Here is a 17,421-nt window from a genome sequence, read left to right as displayed (position 1 = left end):
AACAGTGTTTTTACGCAACATTAATGGATAAAAACTCGTTATCGACTGGATAGATTCAAAAGAAAAGGCTGATTGCGAACGAAAATAGCATCAAAAGAATCGCAACATTAAATCCCGGGACGCGACTAATACCATATCTCAATATTGGTAGATGATTTTTAAATATTTGTAAAGGCCGGTTTCCATTCTCCAATTAGTTGGTATGATATTTATGCCCTTTGAGATTTATCGATGGGATTAGGACTGCATCGAATGGATTATTTCAGAAAAATATTGGGAAACAATGCCAAATAGCAGAACTTATGTGTTTTAAACGGCATAAGGTATGCCCTTGACTTGGCATACTTCTATATCATATTAAAATAATAATAAACTTTTTCAATTAGGCCTAAAAATTAGTTTTAAATATATTTTTAATTTGATTGAGAAGAAATCGGTACAATGTACAATGATGCTTTTTTGCTTTGGATCATTGTAATGGGTCCACTTTTCATCAGTAGTATCTTTCCTTTTTACTAAACCTTTCCGATTTTGCTGGTGAAGCAGCATTCAACACATGACCAAACAGGTTTTTCATTGTCTCTTGGCTTCAATTCAAAAAACCCAATTTTTTTTTATATTATTCCCATGTTCCTCAAGTGACTGGAATTGATTACTCTATTAATATCAACAGTTCTGCATATCCTTGCATCTAATACGAAACATCATCGAGTAATGCCTTCAAATCCTCGTCTTCACATTTTTTTGTCGGTCCAGAAGGTTTTTTTATCTTCAACGTCGAAGTCGCCACTTTTAAGAAGTCGAAACTTAAACGAAACGAACGGAAACGTTTAAATCGATGGCGCATGTTTGCCATAAGCTTTATAGAGCATTCAGCCTAATTTTTTTTATATTGAAGTAATAAAGTAAAACTTCCCACAAATGCGATTTACTCGATAAAGATTCAGATATCTTCAACAAACTGAAACATTTTTCATCACACATCGACGAAATGACACATATTGAAAATTTGAATCTGTCACAGTTAGTTGCAGATGTACCCCATGCTATTTAATAAACAGTAACATCATCAGTTGTTAATCCTTTAAAATTAATTGATAGGCCTGGTACATTCCATAAATTTTTGGCTAATTCAGAATAATCTTTATGTAGTTTCTAGAAAATTGTTTGTAGTCTTTTTTATGTTGCACAGGCTTTTTATAGGGTATGCGTTAAAGTTCTTCTAAATATATAAAATAAGGTAATATATCCCTAAGAATTATTACTTGTCGATACTTCGACATTAAACATGAACAACATAAACTCATATCAAGTTGATAGGGGTGGCGTGCGACTCTTAAGTATGTTGGATTCAATGCTCTATCTGCTTTACATCAGAAGTCTTCCCATATTATTATATAGCACCATAACTAACATCTTCGTTAATCATACGGAAATATTAACAATAGCAGAGGCTGCAGAGTACTCCAGACGAGAACATTAATCTGCTTTTAATAAAGCTGCAGCCTAGACTAAAAATGGCAAAATATATTAAGTGACTCAAAATCGATACATACATATTTCAACAATAAGAAGAGCACAACATATAGTATCTGCAAAATGTGTTTATTAAATGTGTATAATGCCATTAAACTTTTTAATTAAGGAGAAAACATATATTTAAGACACAGAAAAATAACTTGAAAAATAAGTTGATAACTACTCTTTGTTAATCTCATTTATAGAATGCTGTCCTTCAAAAAAAAGTTGCCACGCCTGAAATGTAGTAGATAGATTAACAAATCTCGCTCGTGCCTTTGAGCATAGAATGTGGAACTGCACTGAATTTCTACCCCACTGTAATCAAATTTTTTCATAGAACTATGAAATGACATATATATCAGCTTCATTACCAGAAATATGGTTGATCAAACCAGCTCAAATCATCTTCACCAGGAATATCTTTTTCAAATTCAGTATGATTATGGATGCAAACTTTCGGCATTTGGTAGGTTGCTATCTGACTCTTTTAAATCCATAGTTACTGTTGGAAATTCTTCTAAGAAATTATCATTCGTTAAAAATTCAAGTGATGATGTGAGATGGTTGAATTTACGAGAGTATACAGCAGTGTAATTACGCGTTGTGTATTAACAAACGTACATTCAATTTAGTGGCGGAATACCTTATAGAAGAATTTTTAAGACAAGCGTTAGAAGGAGGCAGATTTGAATCTTTGAGGAGCAAAAGTTCAACCTCTTGGCCAATTAGACTTATTGCTTTAGGGGTAGATACTACTTTCTTCTCTTCCATTACTCATCCCAATTACTTAAACTACTGCAATAAATTTAACAAGATAACCGTTGAGATTTTCAGTAGCAGACGATCGGTCGGTTGTCCATACTTTGGTTCTTTTTTCATTAATGCTCAAGTGTCTGCAATGCAAACTATATTATTAGCTAGAAACACCGACATCTATATCAGGGAAAATAGAGCTATCACCAGCGAATATCAGATTTTAACTTTTCTCGGAATCTGACAAATTATTTCTTACTCGCCTGCAATCAATGGAACCATCGCAAGACTCTGTGATATTGTGTGAAATCTAGTTATAAGGGGATCTATTATTGTGGAGCTACATGAGAACTCCCTCTCGTTTGAGACACTCATCTGACTTTGAAATATCACTTTAGACCGTTCCATCTGTTTTTGAACGCCGTCGTTAGAATAAAGCGACAAGAAAACAAACTTTTCAGCAGCAAAGTGTAGTGAATGTAAGGGTTGAAACTGTCTATTTTGAAAAATAGAACATTGTCATCTTGTTGCTTTAATGTATCAGTATATTAATTCAATACTTTTTATAGTATGACGATACAGAGAAATATCTTTAAAATATCATATAATTCAAAACATCGTATGTTTAAAAACATTAAATGCCAACACGCTGGCACGATAAGTACTTTATATTGTGTCATCCCGTCATTATCAACTGCATTAAACACAGTCCCCCTCGCCTCCATCAATTTCCTAACCGTCCCCAACAACTTCGAACCAGTTATCCAAAATTAAAACTCAATTTTCTTAATTCGCCATACACTAACTTAATTCCTGCCCATTTCCATATTCAGTCGACGCCCTTCGCTCCCTTTCAGTTTGTACAGTCACCAATATGGAAAAAAGCCGATTCTCCGCCGAAAACATCAATCGAAGAGACGCGTTTCGCATCACAGAAGAGGCTGTCGTGTCGATACACGTGCCGTAGCTTTAAAACGATTAAAATTTCAAAGTGCCTCCTTTCCGAGTCACACCACTCATGTAACAGAAAAAGGGGGAGCTGGCTGGCTGGCGGTGCGACAGTATCCCCCCTTACGCCGCTCGGCTCCCGCGCCTCTCCCACCCCTCCAACTTGCCTCCTTCGTGGTCCTTTATGATGATCGCTCGGCGCAGTGGAGACAGTGTCGTAAAATTTAGAAATGGGACTCTTTTTACAGCTGTCAAAGGTCTTGTTTTTATTAGGGGCGGCAGTTTTTTCGTCGTTGGCCGGAGGAAAAGTTCGGTAGAGTGGGGAAGTTTGCGTCATTAACTTCCGTTTTTATCACCCCATTCGAAAGTTTTCATTAAGTTCAATTTGAGGACCGCGTCATCAACTTTATAAATCACCCCGTATAATGTTTGAAATTTCTTTTTATTGGCCAATAAACGGGCGGGATTTGGTCGGACGACTGCCGATGCAATTCTCCAAGATGATACAATAGATTAGACCTGATCGATGATTGTTTTGTGACGTTCGTAAAATCTTTGGGCATATCAAAAGAGGTTTTAGAGTTTTTTTGTGGATGGAAATGGAAATATAAAAAAATGGTAATAATAATTTACAATTTTCTTATAATTTTCTCTTCTTATATTTAAAGCCTTTCTATATTTTAGCTGAACGTCAATAACTAACAGAAATCTGAAAAATATATCGGAATATAGAAATTTTACTTTTTATTACCAAGGCTGTTTGATAAGTAAGTGTCTTTTTGAATTTTCCGCGCAGTAACTTTGTATCACTACTTTCATCAATTGATATATATTAATAGATAACTGTGAGGATTTGTGTAAGTCCTTTAATTTATGTCTAACAGTCATTGACAGCATATAATTTCTCGAATGTTAATGAAAACTATATGTGCTGATTAAGCATTAATTTATGGACAAAAAAACCATCGTCCGAACCAAAAAATAGCTTGATAAATACTAGGCTCAATTGCCAGTTGCCGCAATTGCTTATACTCGACTTGACAAGTTTTTGCGCTGTTTCGAAACATGATTACATGAGAAAATATCAACTAGCAAAGTAGTAGATACCAACAATAAAAACAGTGGGTTTATCTTTGTGATCGTGCACCATCCAGGGCCAAGTTTTATCTGTTGGTCGGCCACAGCTATTTTGGATGCACGCTGTGTCATTTGTATCGATTATCTTCAATAGGGTTAAACGTTCACCGGTGAATATTACTAAGAGAATTTGGACAGATTTGATATTGATTCTAAGCAAAAACGACAGACTTTTCGAAGCAAAAGTGTTGTTTGAACAAAGCAATGTAAGAGGACACACATCTGCACTAACCATAGCAAAATTCTATAAATTGGGCTTCGAACTGCTATCCCATCCAATATCCATATACTCCAAATTTATACCCTTGTGATTATTTTTGGTTTTTAGACTTGAATAAATGGCTGCATATATAAAGTAAATAATAATAGATGCCAAAAATTAGGCAGAGGCTGCACTAAATATATTGAGTTAGAAGCATTTAGATTGTTATAGGCAACTAGAACGTTTTTTTTTTCAGAAAAATATATTTCACTCATAAAGTTAATGCTTTTGATAAGTTACTGCCTCGTAATTAATTTTCTAAAGAAGAACTTCCAAATGTATTGATTGGAATTTACTTTTTTTATAATATTATGTATACCAAATTTAAATTGTAGTTGGTATAGTAACACCAACCCAATTACGTCAGTCACGTTATTGAAAATGCCAATATCGAATTCTACGTTAAGTAATAGTTCCAGTTCAGATAACTTCTTTTTCATAGGAGGAACTTTATATAGATAATCATAAAAATTATTTAAGGAATGAAAAGTCAGCAAGAATAAATAGCAAAAGCATGAAGTCAATTGAGATGATAACATTGTTTAAATAAATAATATCTAAGTCTGCTTAACTCTTCATCACAGGTCACAATGAGGAACCAGGTTTAAGAGTATATATCGAATGTGTTTTATAATGCTTCAATATTTTTGTTTTAACTAGCTTTTAGCTGAGTTTCAGAAATTTACACTTTCTCTCACAAGATGTTAATATTTAATCTATATATTAATATTATGTATTTGTTTTATTAAATATCTTATCTATCTTTTGTCAATGTTATGAGTTATTCCCATTTTCTCAACTACTATGTTTATTCTCTTGAGTTTATCTGTATCTGGACATACTGCTTAATTTTGTCTTCGAAAATTGGTCTTTACTATTAAGTCTGTTGGCACTACTCAACTTCAGTAATGTATTACTCATGAATAAGCAAATATTATTTCGTGGTACTAGCGAACAAAAAGTGCTCCAGTTGCAATTTGTATTCAGGTCTCGTTTCTAATCAATTCGAAATAAAACAGGGAATAATAAACATCTTATTATTCTTATGTAGCATACATAGAGTCTTTTCGAACATAATAAATTTTATCCCTACAAGTCTCTGTTAATTGTTATACCACTAACCAGTACCAAAGCGTACCGACTTGTAACAGAACTAATTAAACATCATCCCATAGAGTACCCGGTCTGTCCCAGCCTTTCTACTGAAATACATAGCAGCAATAAGAGGTCAGCCCTGTCGACTTGACCACTGGGGTGCCCGGACGGCAAATATTAACTTTTATTTTACTATATAATACATGACCTGGCGAACTTTGTATCATCCTCCTCACATGCTCACTGACAGATATTTTGTCAGGTCTGGTATAACGATATTATGGCCCCGAGATAGGATCTGATCCAATGTTATTTTGTACATTTTGACCCAATCGCTCTGATAAAGAAACCTTTGTAGTATTTAGACAATAGCTCGATTCACTATTAGACTGTAAGCACAACGCTTATCAATTTCCCCGTCCATATTGCCCATATAATGCATTTCTAACAATTAATGATCTACATCTGGTAGTGATAGCAGAGCTTCTACCAAGAGATAAGTTTGTCCTTGTATCTGCAATGGTTCAAGTTTTGTTAATTTATTCCTGATATAATACAAATTTAAATGTTACCAAAAAACGTTTTTTGTATAATACCAAGAAAATAAAAATATTGTCCTGTACAATATGTTTTGTGCCAAATGTCTTTTATAAACAACTAATATAATTTTGAATGTTCGCCAAGAATCATATCCCATTCCAGAAACTAATGAGTGTAATGGATTAGTTGGTAAGACAAATTGTGGTATTTTTATCTTTTCACTGACACAATATAATCCAGTAGATTCACCGCTGTATTTTGATGTAATGCAATATTGATAAACAATTGTCATATCCCCAATTGCAACTGATTTGTTGGCACCAACATCTACTTCTGGATAACTGAGAAATGCTGCTCGTTCCTGGATCACAGGAGTACTGCGCTTGCGAATTGCTCAACATCATTGTAAAATGCTCGCCGCTGTTGTGTTTAAGGTGCACAACTCATTTTTTTTAACGCAATTACGACATGCCAATACCACTATTTTCAGGCTGTGTCTCTCGAGGTAGCTCTTGAAACATTTGATTGACTACGACGATCTAAACCAGGCCGTCTTCTTTTAAGATTGTGATAGATAAAGCTCCTGTACACTAAATTTGTGACTTAACAATTTTGACATATTTGGACTCCATGCTTGGTAAATTTTTGTTCCATCGCACATCGGATTTGACATATAGGTCTTTGTTTTTCACTTGATTTCCACGTTCTCAAAAAGATGTACCTATAAAGAAATTTCTACATTTTTGTGAATCGCGGAACGTGTTAAATGGCCAGTGCCAGGAAATTATCTTCAAATTTAACTATGTTAGCTTGTAGTTTAAATCAGACTCAATATTTTAGTTACAAAATAAAATTAGCAACGCACCATAGAGTATATATAGAGGTTTTACTTAAATAGGCGAAACCGAGGAAATGTTTTTTTATTGGTTCATTTGAATTGGCCTGCAAAGGCATTTGATTGGTTCATTTCTATAATGCCATGGTTTGTTTCAGTTCGTTTACGTCGCCATATTTGTGTGTCGGACAAAATACAATTAACATTTTGGCATCTTAAATGTAATCACTATTATTTGATTATAATATATCTTCATCCTCAAAAGCGTTGTGTATCCTGTATGTGTGCGGAAATAAAAAACCAGACGTAGTCTTCCTTGGAAGAAACAACCGAAGTTAGCTAGATTAAGGATGTGAGTGTGACTTGGCATTATATTTATCTCGTACGTATACAATTACTTATATAAAGCATTTGTGTTCATATATATTATTATTTACAGGAATACAATAAAAGAAATCCTGAAAATATTACCCACAGTTTAAACACAAAATGTGTTCAAATGGGGCGATGGCAAAATGACATTGAAGGTAAATGTGATTATAGTACATGATTAGATTTTGCTATCCCTTAAAAAGTTGTTTGTAAAGTACCATCAATTAAAAACCTAATTAGTTTGAAGGGGTCATTTACTTAACACAATTGCTTAAGGCTTCTTAACCGAGATAACCTTTTCAACAACGATGCTAATAATATATATTAATACAAATTAATATAATACAATGTGATGAGCTTGATTTTATAGATAAGAGGTGTCATACCTGTTTTATTATATCGTTAATAATATATGCTTAAGCTGTCTTTTTAACTCCTCGCCACTTTGCCATAATAAGAGAACAGCAATAATTTTGATATATATCATAAATTTTAATTCTTTGTTGCTATATTATTGATTGGACTCTTTTAGTTATCTGTTTCATAATTTTCCCAATAACGATGTAGTAATAATTATATTTTGTCTCAATACATTTTTGTGTTGAACAAATAAGTAAAATAATAGCCACAGCCTTTCAACTGTGCTGCTCCGCTTTCAGTACGAGATAACAAAAGATATAAAATTTAAAATGAAAGCTTTAAATAAGAAATCTGATAAAGGGAAAAAAGCTTTAGACAATTTTGATTATTATTTGACACGAAATATGTTATGATTTCAATCTAGCCATTTTTATATCCACATTTAATTGTTATTTATTTATTTATTTATTTATATTTAATTATTTTTTATTTATATTTAATTATTTTTTATTTATATACATAATATATACTCATTATATACTTATATTTTAACTTTTTAATATTGTATTTGATTGGATTAGTATTTGTATTTATATCGAATTTTTTATTAATAAGTGGCGAATTTAAAATAATAATAACAACAATAAATTTGAAATATCACATTTTGGTTTCATTTGAATTTTATTTGGTCCTTAGAATGTGACGTCAGAAGTTAGTCACGTGATGCGTATGAAATCGTCGACCAACGAAATGTTCTCCTTATAAAATATTTTCATTACAGGTGCCTATAATGGTAATTTAAACTAACCAATGAAATTCAGCGAAATGACGTTCTCAGCGCCTTCCTGCTGAGACCACGCAAAACAATTCTTAAATTATTCGTATTAAGTTAACACTCTATATATTACTCGATGGAACGCACCCACTAATATTTGAAAACTAACAAAAATATCAATTTCTTTTGACAGTGAAATTATTGACTACAATGTAAATTCACATGAGAAAACAAAAATATTATTGTTTTTGTTATACTTTTTTCACGATTATCTTATATATAAAAATGAATCGCAAAATATGTTCCTAGGCGCATAACTCAACAACGCCTGGACCAATTTGGCCAAATCTTTTTTTAAAATGTTCGTTGAAGTTCAGGGATGGTTTTTACGGCGAGAAATTAGAATTATTGCTGGAAAAACACTAAAAATAGCCCTTTTTGTTTGAATTTGTTTCGTGTATCAGTTGACAATTCATCTGTCATCTGTCAAAAGTCATCTGTAACAGACAACTTTTTTTTTTTAAATTTGATATGACTTGAACTCAAATCCTTTTAATCCGTACGAATTGTTTTATTTATTTAAAATTTTTTATTTGTTTAAAATTTAATTCAAATTTTAAATAAATAAAACAATTCGTACGGCTTAAAAGGATTTGAGTTCAAGTCATATCAAATTTAAAAAAAAAAAGTTGTCTGTTACAGATGACTTTTGACAGATGACAGATGAATTGTCAAGTGATACACGAAACAAATTCGTATATCGTGTTTTGTGCAGAGTGTTTAGTTAGTTAATGTTTGTTTAGTTCGTGATTAGTGAAAAAATAATTTATATTTGATATGCCTCCTATAAGACGAAGCAATTTAGGTAGAAGAACCAGAAATGCTATAAACCAAGCTAATTACCGATCTAATCGTACTGCACAAGAACGTGACGACGGAAATGAACGTGAAAGAATTCGGATATCACAAACGCGTGAAGCGCGAGCGCGACATTCAACTAATAATCGCGCAAGTTTGAATCCAGCTGCTTTCAGTTACGATGTGTCAATTGACTACAGTAACTACCAATGTGTTGTTATTGGTTCTATGAACTTGGTTTGCTCACACTGTAAGGCATTAAAATACAAAAACGAAGCCAATGGATTGTGTTGCGCAAATGGTAAAGTGAAATTGATACAATTGGATCCACCACCAGAACCATTGTACTCATTGGTTTCAGGAATAGGAACAGATTCTATACACTTTTTGACACATATTCAACAATATAACAATTGCTTTCAAATGACTTCATTTGGGGCAACAAATGCAGTTCGGGAAAATTTTATGCCAACTTTCAAGGTATGTATTATAGCAGTTACTCATAATTATTTTAGCAAACAAAATTTTCTGTCACCAAAGTTAAGATGTGTTACTAATCTTCAATTTCTTAATAATTACGAAATATATCACTTAGTCATCATATTATATGGTGATTCAGTTTCAGTGACACTTTTATTATATTTTATATTTGATAGATATTAGTTAAAACTAAATATATACTTTTTAAGATCAAATATTATTTAAGTTTGATCATTGACAATCCATTAATTTATACCACACCATAATATTTTTTTTATTTACAGATACAAGGGCAAATATATCACAGAGCAGGTTCACTGTTACCAGTGTCAGATAGCGACAACAAATTCCTGCAAATTTATTTTATGGGCAATTCACCACAAGAAATTGATCTGCGTTGTGCACATAACAATTTAGTAAAAAGGTCTATTGTAGAACAATTACAAACTTTATTTCATCAACACAATCAATTGATTATATTGTTTAAAACTGCCCTGGATCTGATGCCATCCGATAATCACAAAATTGTAATCAGAGCTGATAAAACACCTGCAGGTCAACATACAAGACGTTTTAATGCACCAACTATTGATGAAGTTGCTATCGTTGTAGTTGGAGAAAACTTGGAATCCCGTGATATTGTTTTACATCGTCGGAATTTTCAATTACAACCTATAAAGGAAACACACCGCTCATATGATGCACTGCAATATCCCATTATATTTTGGCAAGGTGAAGATGGCTACGATTTATCAATAAAAATGATAAATCCCATTACAGGTAACTAAAATATTAGTTTAGCTATGGCGATAATATCTCAGTCACTATATTATGTATTTTAATTTTATATTTGAATGTTATTAAAACAAAATCTGTTTACAGGTTCTGAAACCAACAAAAAAGTCAGTTCAATGAACTATTATTCATACCGCCTAATGATTCGGGAAAATGCAGATAATCACATATTGAAATGTCGGCGATTATATCACAAATATGTTGATGACATGTATGTTAAAATTGAAACGGAGAGATTAACATTCATCAGGTTGAATCAAACCAAACTCCGATCTGAAGAGTATATTCACCTTCGAGATGCGATTAATACTGATGGAAATGCACAGAATGTCGGTCGGATGACTATTCTTCCAGCAACATACATCGGAAGCCCTCGGCATATGCACGAATATGCTCAAGATGCCATGTCGTATGTTCGTCATTATGGTACAGCAGATTTGTTCATCACATTTATATGCAATCCGCAATGGATAGAAATTAAGCAGGAGTTATTACCTGGGAAATCATCCATTGATCGTCATGATATTACAGCCAGATACTTTAGACAAAAGTTGAAATCTTTAATGAATTTCATCGTAAAACATAATGTGTTTGGTGAGACACGCTGCTGGATGTATTCTGTGGAGTGGCAGAAACGAGGATTGCCACATGCACACATTTTGATTTGGTTGGTTGAAAAGATAAGGCCAAATGAAGTTGATGCAGTGATATCAGCTGAAATCCCTAATGTACAAGTAGATCCTGGATTGCATGAGGTAGTTATCAAAAACATGATACATGGTCCCTGTGGAACTCTTAATGAAAATTCACCATGTATGATGGACGGTAAATGTTCAAAACGATATCCACGGACATTAATATCGGAAACAATTACTGGTAATGACGGTTATCCATTGTATCGTCGCAGATCGACAGCAGACAATGGAAAATCAACAATTGTCAAATTAAATTAACAAGATATTGAAATAGATAATCGTTGGATTGTTCCATATTCACCCATTTTATCAAAGACATTCAAAGCACACATCAACGTTGAATCTTGCCATTCAGTGAAATCGATTAAATACATTTGCAAATATGTAACCAAAGGGAGTGATATGGCTGTGATTGGAATTGGTGCAGAGAATTCTAATGATGAAGTTACCCAATACCAAATGGGCCGCTATGTCAGTAGTAATGAAGCAGTTTGGCGAATATTTTCTTTTCCTATTCATGAGAGACACCCTTCTGTTGTTCACTTAGCTGTGCATTTAGAAAATGGACAAAGAGTGTATTTTACAGCACAGAACGCAGTACAAAGAGCTGCTCAGCCACCATCTACTACATTAACCAGTTTTTTTGAGACATGCCAAAACGATGATTTCGCACAAACATTGCTATATTCTGAAATGCCAAAATATTATACCTGGAATCAATCCTCAAGGAGATTTATACGACGGAAACAAGGAAAACCAGTTCCAGGATATACAGATGTATATTCCACCGATGCGATTGGCCGGATTTATTCAGTACATCCAAGCAATGATGAATGTTTTTATTTACGACTGCTATTAGTCAATGTACGTGGCCCAACATCATTCCAACAGTTACGAACTGTTGATGGTGAATTGTGTGGATCCTACAGAGAAGCCTGTCAACGTTTGCAATTGCTTGAAAATGACGCTCATTGGGATCAAACTCTCAATGATGCTGTAATATCATCACACACTCATCAAATACGAACATTGTTTTCTATAATCATATCTACATGCTTCCCATCAAACCCAATTGATTTGTGGATGAAGTACAAAGATTATATGTGTGATGATATTTTGTATCAAATACGGAATAGAATGGGAAATCCAAATATACAAATCAGTGAAAAAATTTACAATGAAGCATTGATTTCAATTGAGGACATGTGCTTGATAATGTCAAACAAACTATTAATTCAATTAGGCCTGACCGCGCCCAATCGTCCAATGCATGACGCTTTTAACCAAGAGTTGCATCGAGAAAGACCGTATGATCTCAACGCTTTGAAAGAATAAATTCAAACAAATCTTCCACTGTTAAATGAACAACAGAAGTATGTATTTGAAACTCTTATGAAAGTAACAAATGATGAAACTGGAGGGATTTATTTCTTAGATGCACCTGGTGGTACAGGAAAAACTTTTTTTATTTCATTAATATTAGCAACAATTCGCTCACAAAATAAAATTGCACTTGCACTCGCTTCGTCGGGAATCGCAGCAACTTTGCTTGAAGGTGGTCGAACAGCCCATTCAGCACTAAAATTGCCATTAAATATGCAAAGCAATGAAACTCCAACCTGCAACATTTCGAAGAACTCTGCAATGGCAAAGGTTTTGCAGCACTGTAAATTGATTGTTTGGGATGAATGCACGATGGCACATAAAAAATCTTTGGAGGCTTTAGACAGAACCTTAAAAGATCTACGTAGCAATAATAACCGATTTGGTGGTGCAATGATTTTATTAGCAGGAGATTTTCGTCAAACATTGCCAGTGATTCCACGATCAACGCCAGCTGATGAACTCAATGCATGTCTAAAGTCCTCCAATTTGTGGAAACATGTTAAAGTACTTCATTTAAGCAAGAATATGCGTGTCGAGTTGCAAAATGACCAATCTGGAAACATATTCTCTAAACAACTCATTGACATTGGTAATGGCAAATTTCCTATAGACATGTTGACGGCTTGCTTTTGCTATGACTATAAACAAGTCCCAGGGGCAATCATTAAGTGTTCGTGGTATTAATCTAGAAAACCCATGTTTCTCACATGGTCAATTGTATGTTGCCTGTTCCCGTGTTGGAAAACCATCAGATTTGTTTATCTATGCGCCAGGTAATCAAACAAAAAACATCGTATACCACAAAGCAATATAATGATAATAATAATAATAATTATGATTCACATGATTAACAATAAAGCGATTACTTACTTTTCAATCCTTATATATGTTTTATTTAATTATTTTTTATTCACAACGCCCTATCACCAGGGTGATGGTTCTGTTCAGGAGAATTTTTTAAAATACGTAGGCACAAAAACTGCCACATTACAAATCTTTTTGACAGGACGAAGTCTGTCGGGTCAGCTAGTTCAAAATAAAGATTAGCCATATCGACCCAGTTGTTCTGGAATTTTAGCGAGTCTAACGCAATAATATATATATATATATATATATATATATATATATATATATATATATTTTAAACAATCGACATAAAGTTCCGGAAGTCTATATACACTTTTGTTAATATTCTGTATCCCAGAATTCTCTGTTCGGAAAATTTTCTCCAACTGGAAATTCGAAACGCTCGTTCAAAATTCGCCGAGCAGCTGTCGAACCTTGAAAATCGTCAACGGTGATTCTAATAAACGGTTTAGAAAAGGAGGAAATGGGACGATGCGAGGGGAGACCACCGCGGGAACTACGAGCGGCGTCGTAGGGATGGAGGAGGAAGAGGAGGAGGCGGAATATCCTCTTCAGGAGCGCAGTACAAAGAGAACGTCGAGTGTGTGCTTAAAATGTTTGAGTTTCAGCTCCCAACTAATTTCGTCGGAGCGTCGTCGGATCTTTTGATCTTGAGCGCATCCTCGTCCGCCTTTTTCACCAGCTTTGATTTTTAATTGAATGTCGGAAGATTAACGTCGCAAACGAATTACATGTTGATGTTGGTAGAAAAAAACAAACAAACCACGTGGTTTTTATATACCGGGTGCTTCTGTAATTACTTTCCAGCTTTTGTAGTAGATTCAACTGCTATAATTATGAAATATAGACTGTTCAAAGTAATTTTGTACATACGTCATTTAAATTTATGATATCGAAACGTCGCAATGTTGTCGCAACAGCTCTGAGTTTTAGTTCACTTTGGCTTTAACGCACAACAGAATTCTAATATAAATAAAATAATTGAACAAAAACATTATCAAATAAAATTTATTTTAGCATTACATTATATTTTATAGGTTAGAGTTATAACCCCTTTTCACTATGGCTTTCAATTTTGTGTACATCTGGACGACTCATACGTTTACGTGTTCGAACTAATGAGACAGCATTGTGTCTCTTTTTGACTTGTATAAATAAGAAGAAAAATATTGTCTCATTCTAAAACGAATTTACGTATTGCGGCAGGCAACACATTAAACATCTTGATGACGTATGTACACAAAATTTCCAATATACTATATTATAGTTTGATGCATATGTCACTTATTTCTATTTTTATTAACATTCACCTCAAAACTACACAAGTTTCCTCCTGCATAGAACAGCAATATATATATATATATATATATATATATATATATATATATATATATATATATATATTAATATGTGATGTTTTGTGCAAAATTTGCGCTTTACTCATTAATTTCTCTGTTTCAGAAAAAGAAAAATGCCGCTCAGAGTCATCGTTTGCCGATAAAGACTTACGGTCAGCATTCCTCAATCATAAGAACTTATGATATGTGGTATCGATAATTCAAATGTGGTAATTTTTACCTTCAAAACAAAGAACGTTCTGGTAGCCCTAAAGGGTTTCGAGATACAGAATTACAGGAGCTACTGTAAACACATCAAACAGAAACTGAAAAACAAAGGTGGAAAAGTTCCAAAAGATAGGAAAAGGGCAATACGTGAATTTATTGAAAGGGAATTAGAAAGCTGAAAAATAGTGGAAGTTAAAACTCCATTAATAGACTAGTTCAAAGACAAAAAGTGCTTTTGGAAGAGCATCCATCTTATTAGGTGCTTTCATCTATATTATCTTTTGTTGAAAGGCCGAAATAGCTATGTAAAATATTTGTTAATCAAGCTTATATTAGATGGTTTGGACATTGCTTCTTTTAACGTTTTCTTAAAATAAGACTATAAGAAAAACCAACAAGATGCAACATATGTTTGGCTAATTAAGCACCTGCGTAGTTAATTAAAATTAATATAATTTCAATCCATTTTGGTGATTCCTACTGGTACGATCTTTTTATTCCATATACATAGACACCGAACCGAAAAATTTTTAGTCTTGCTGTGTATATGGTTTGATCTAGGGATGTAGGCCACCGAAAAAAATATCGTATATTTCGATTTTTATTTTTTGCAACGAATTTAAAAGAATATTATATTATTTAAGAAACAATAAAAATAGTTAAATATTCGCCTAAAAAGATATTTAAAAAACAATGAATCTTTAAAATTAAGTACCGACCTTTAATTTATATTTAATTTATTTTAAAAAAAAATTAAAAAATATCGATATATCGATACATCGGCGAAAAATATCGATAAATTTTTCAGAACATATTGATATATCGATATTTGTTCTGCATCCCTAGTGTGATCAGTAATGTATTACGAGCTGCTAAAGTCGAAATACTGAATAAGTGTAGAATGAGTCTGTGGTTGATCGAATGGACTATTATTTCAGAATGAAACGCGACTTTTAGAAATGAGAAGGAAAACAAAATATTATTATTCTTGTGTAATATATTTCACGTTATAAAAAGTGAACTCTATGAAATTATATATTATACATTCCTACAATGTAACACAAATTGAAAAATATCTTCAGTTAATTTAAATAACATTTACCCACGCTGAAAACAAGAGAGCACAATAATGTGATCCAGAACCAAAAAAAAAACGTTGAAAACAACAAAACAATTCGTTCGTGAATCGTCGAAAAGAATACCGATAAATTAAAGGTTTCACTTTCGATTCGAAATGGAATTTTCGAGCAGTTCCTCGATGTCGATCGCTTCCAGATGAGAAGAACACCAAACAGAAAATGTGTAATTGTACGAGACGATGACCGATGAACGAGGAGGAACAAAAAAAGACCGAACAACGTCGACGAATCAAAAATGATTGAAATGAAGTAATAAGTGCCTTAACGATGTGTTAAAAATCGGTTTCGTAGTCGTCACGCTGGATTTGGCTTAAATTTACCATTTCTTGTGGGTTATTCTCGGAAAATTCAATTTTACTGATAATTTATTTTAATATGGTGTAATAGGAATCGATTTACAAGATGCAAAAACAAGTTTTGAAGATTTTTTTAAAAACTTTATTCAGAGAAATTAATATAACGTGATTTACCATATTTTTAGCATCATCATCATGGCATCGGCTGAAGCTGTTCTGGCCTCATCTGGACGACCTTGGTTTTTCTATCAAAAGGTCGATTTCTCCACAGAATACCGTGAGGAATTCGTTCACTTTTCATTCGTCAGACACGACCAATCCATTATAATCTGTGACTCTAAATTATTTCCGCAGCTGTGCAGTGATTGTTGCATCTTAAACGAATGACTACATTTCTATTACAAAATAGTGTGGGGGCAAAACAGTGTGGAGTAACAACTGCATTTACGAAAAAAGTCGTTGCAAGCTGTAGTGGGGAGGAATTTAGCGGTGACAGATGCTAAATATATCAATAAGCTGGCGAATTAGTACATTCTCTGAAGATCTGAAGCTGAGTTGTTGACTGAACTGGTTGATTTTTGCGGTGCCAGTTTCTCTGTGAATTTGATGGTTTCTGACAAAACATGGAACGTTAAGAATTCCCCTGAGAAGCCTATTCTAGAAGCTAAAACTAAATATATCTGTCTATGAGTCGAGCAGTTGGTAGCACATATTGAACTCTATGTCAATGTATTGTTTCAAT

General features: G+C 33.3%; 1 protein-coding gene across 1 annotated transcript; it reads left to right on the top strand.

Annotated features, from left to right (window-relative positions):
• Positions 1-2,912: 2,912 nt before the first annotated feature.
• On the top strand, positions 2,913-17,066 carry LOC143189877 (uncharacterized). The gene is made up of 11 exons (XM_076393870.1): positions 2,913-3,217; positions 3,267-3,439; positions 6,401-6,445; positions 9,623-9,757; positions 9,818-9,936; positions 10,221-10,491; positions 10,549-10,716; positions 10,819-11,556; positions 14,017-14,259; positions 15,141-15,189; positions 16,865-17,066. The coding sequence occupies exons 1-11, from the start codon at positions 2,913-2,915 to the stop codon at positions 17,064-17,066; spliced, it is 2,448 nt and encodes an 815-aa protein (XP_076249985.1).
• Positions 17,067-17,421: the final 355 nt, after the last annotated feature.

Source organism: Rhynchophorus ferrugineus, unplaced genomic scaffold (genome assembly GCF_030347505.1).
Source record: "Rhynchophorus ferrugineus isolate W39M unplaced genomic scaffold, kcgeb_rfMv2 rfM1, whole genome shotgun sequence".
NCBI lineage: Eukaryota > Metazoa > Arthropoda > Insecta > Coleoptera > Curculionidae > Rhynchophorus > Rhynchophorus ferrugineus.
The sequence above is the reverse complement of the archived record's forward strand: the minus strand, read 5'-3'. Positions and strand labels throughout refer to the sequence as shown.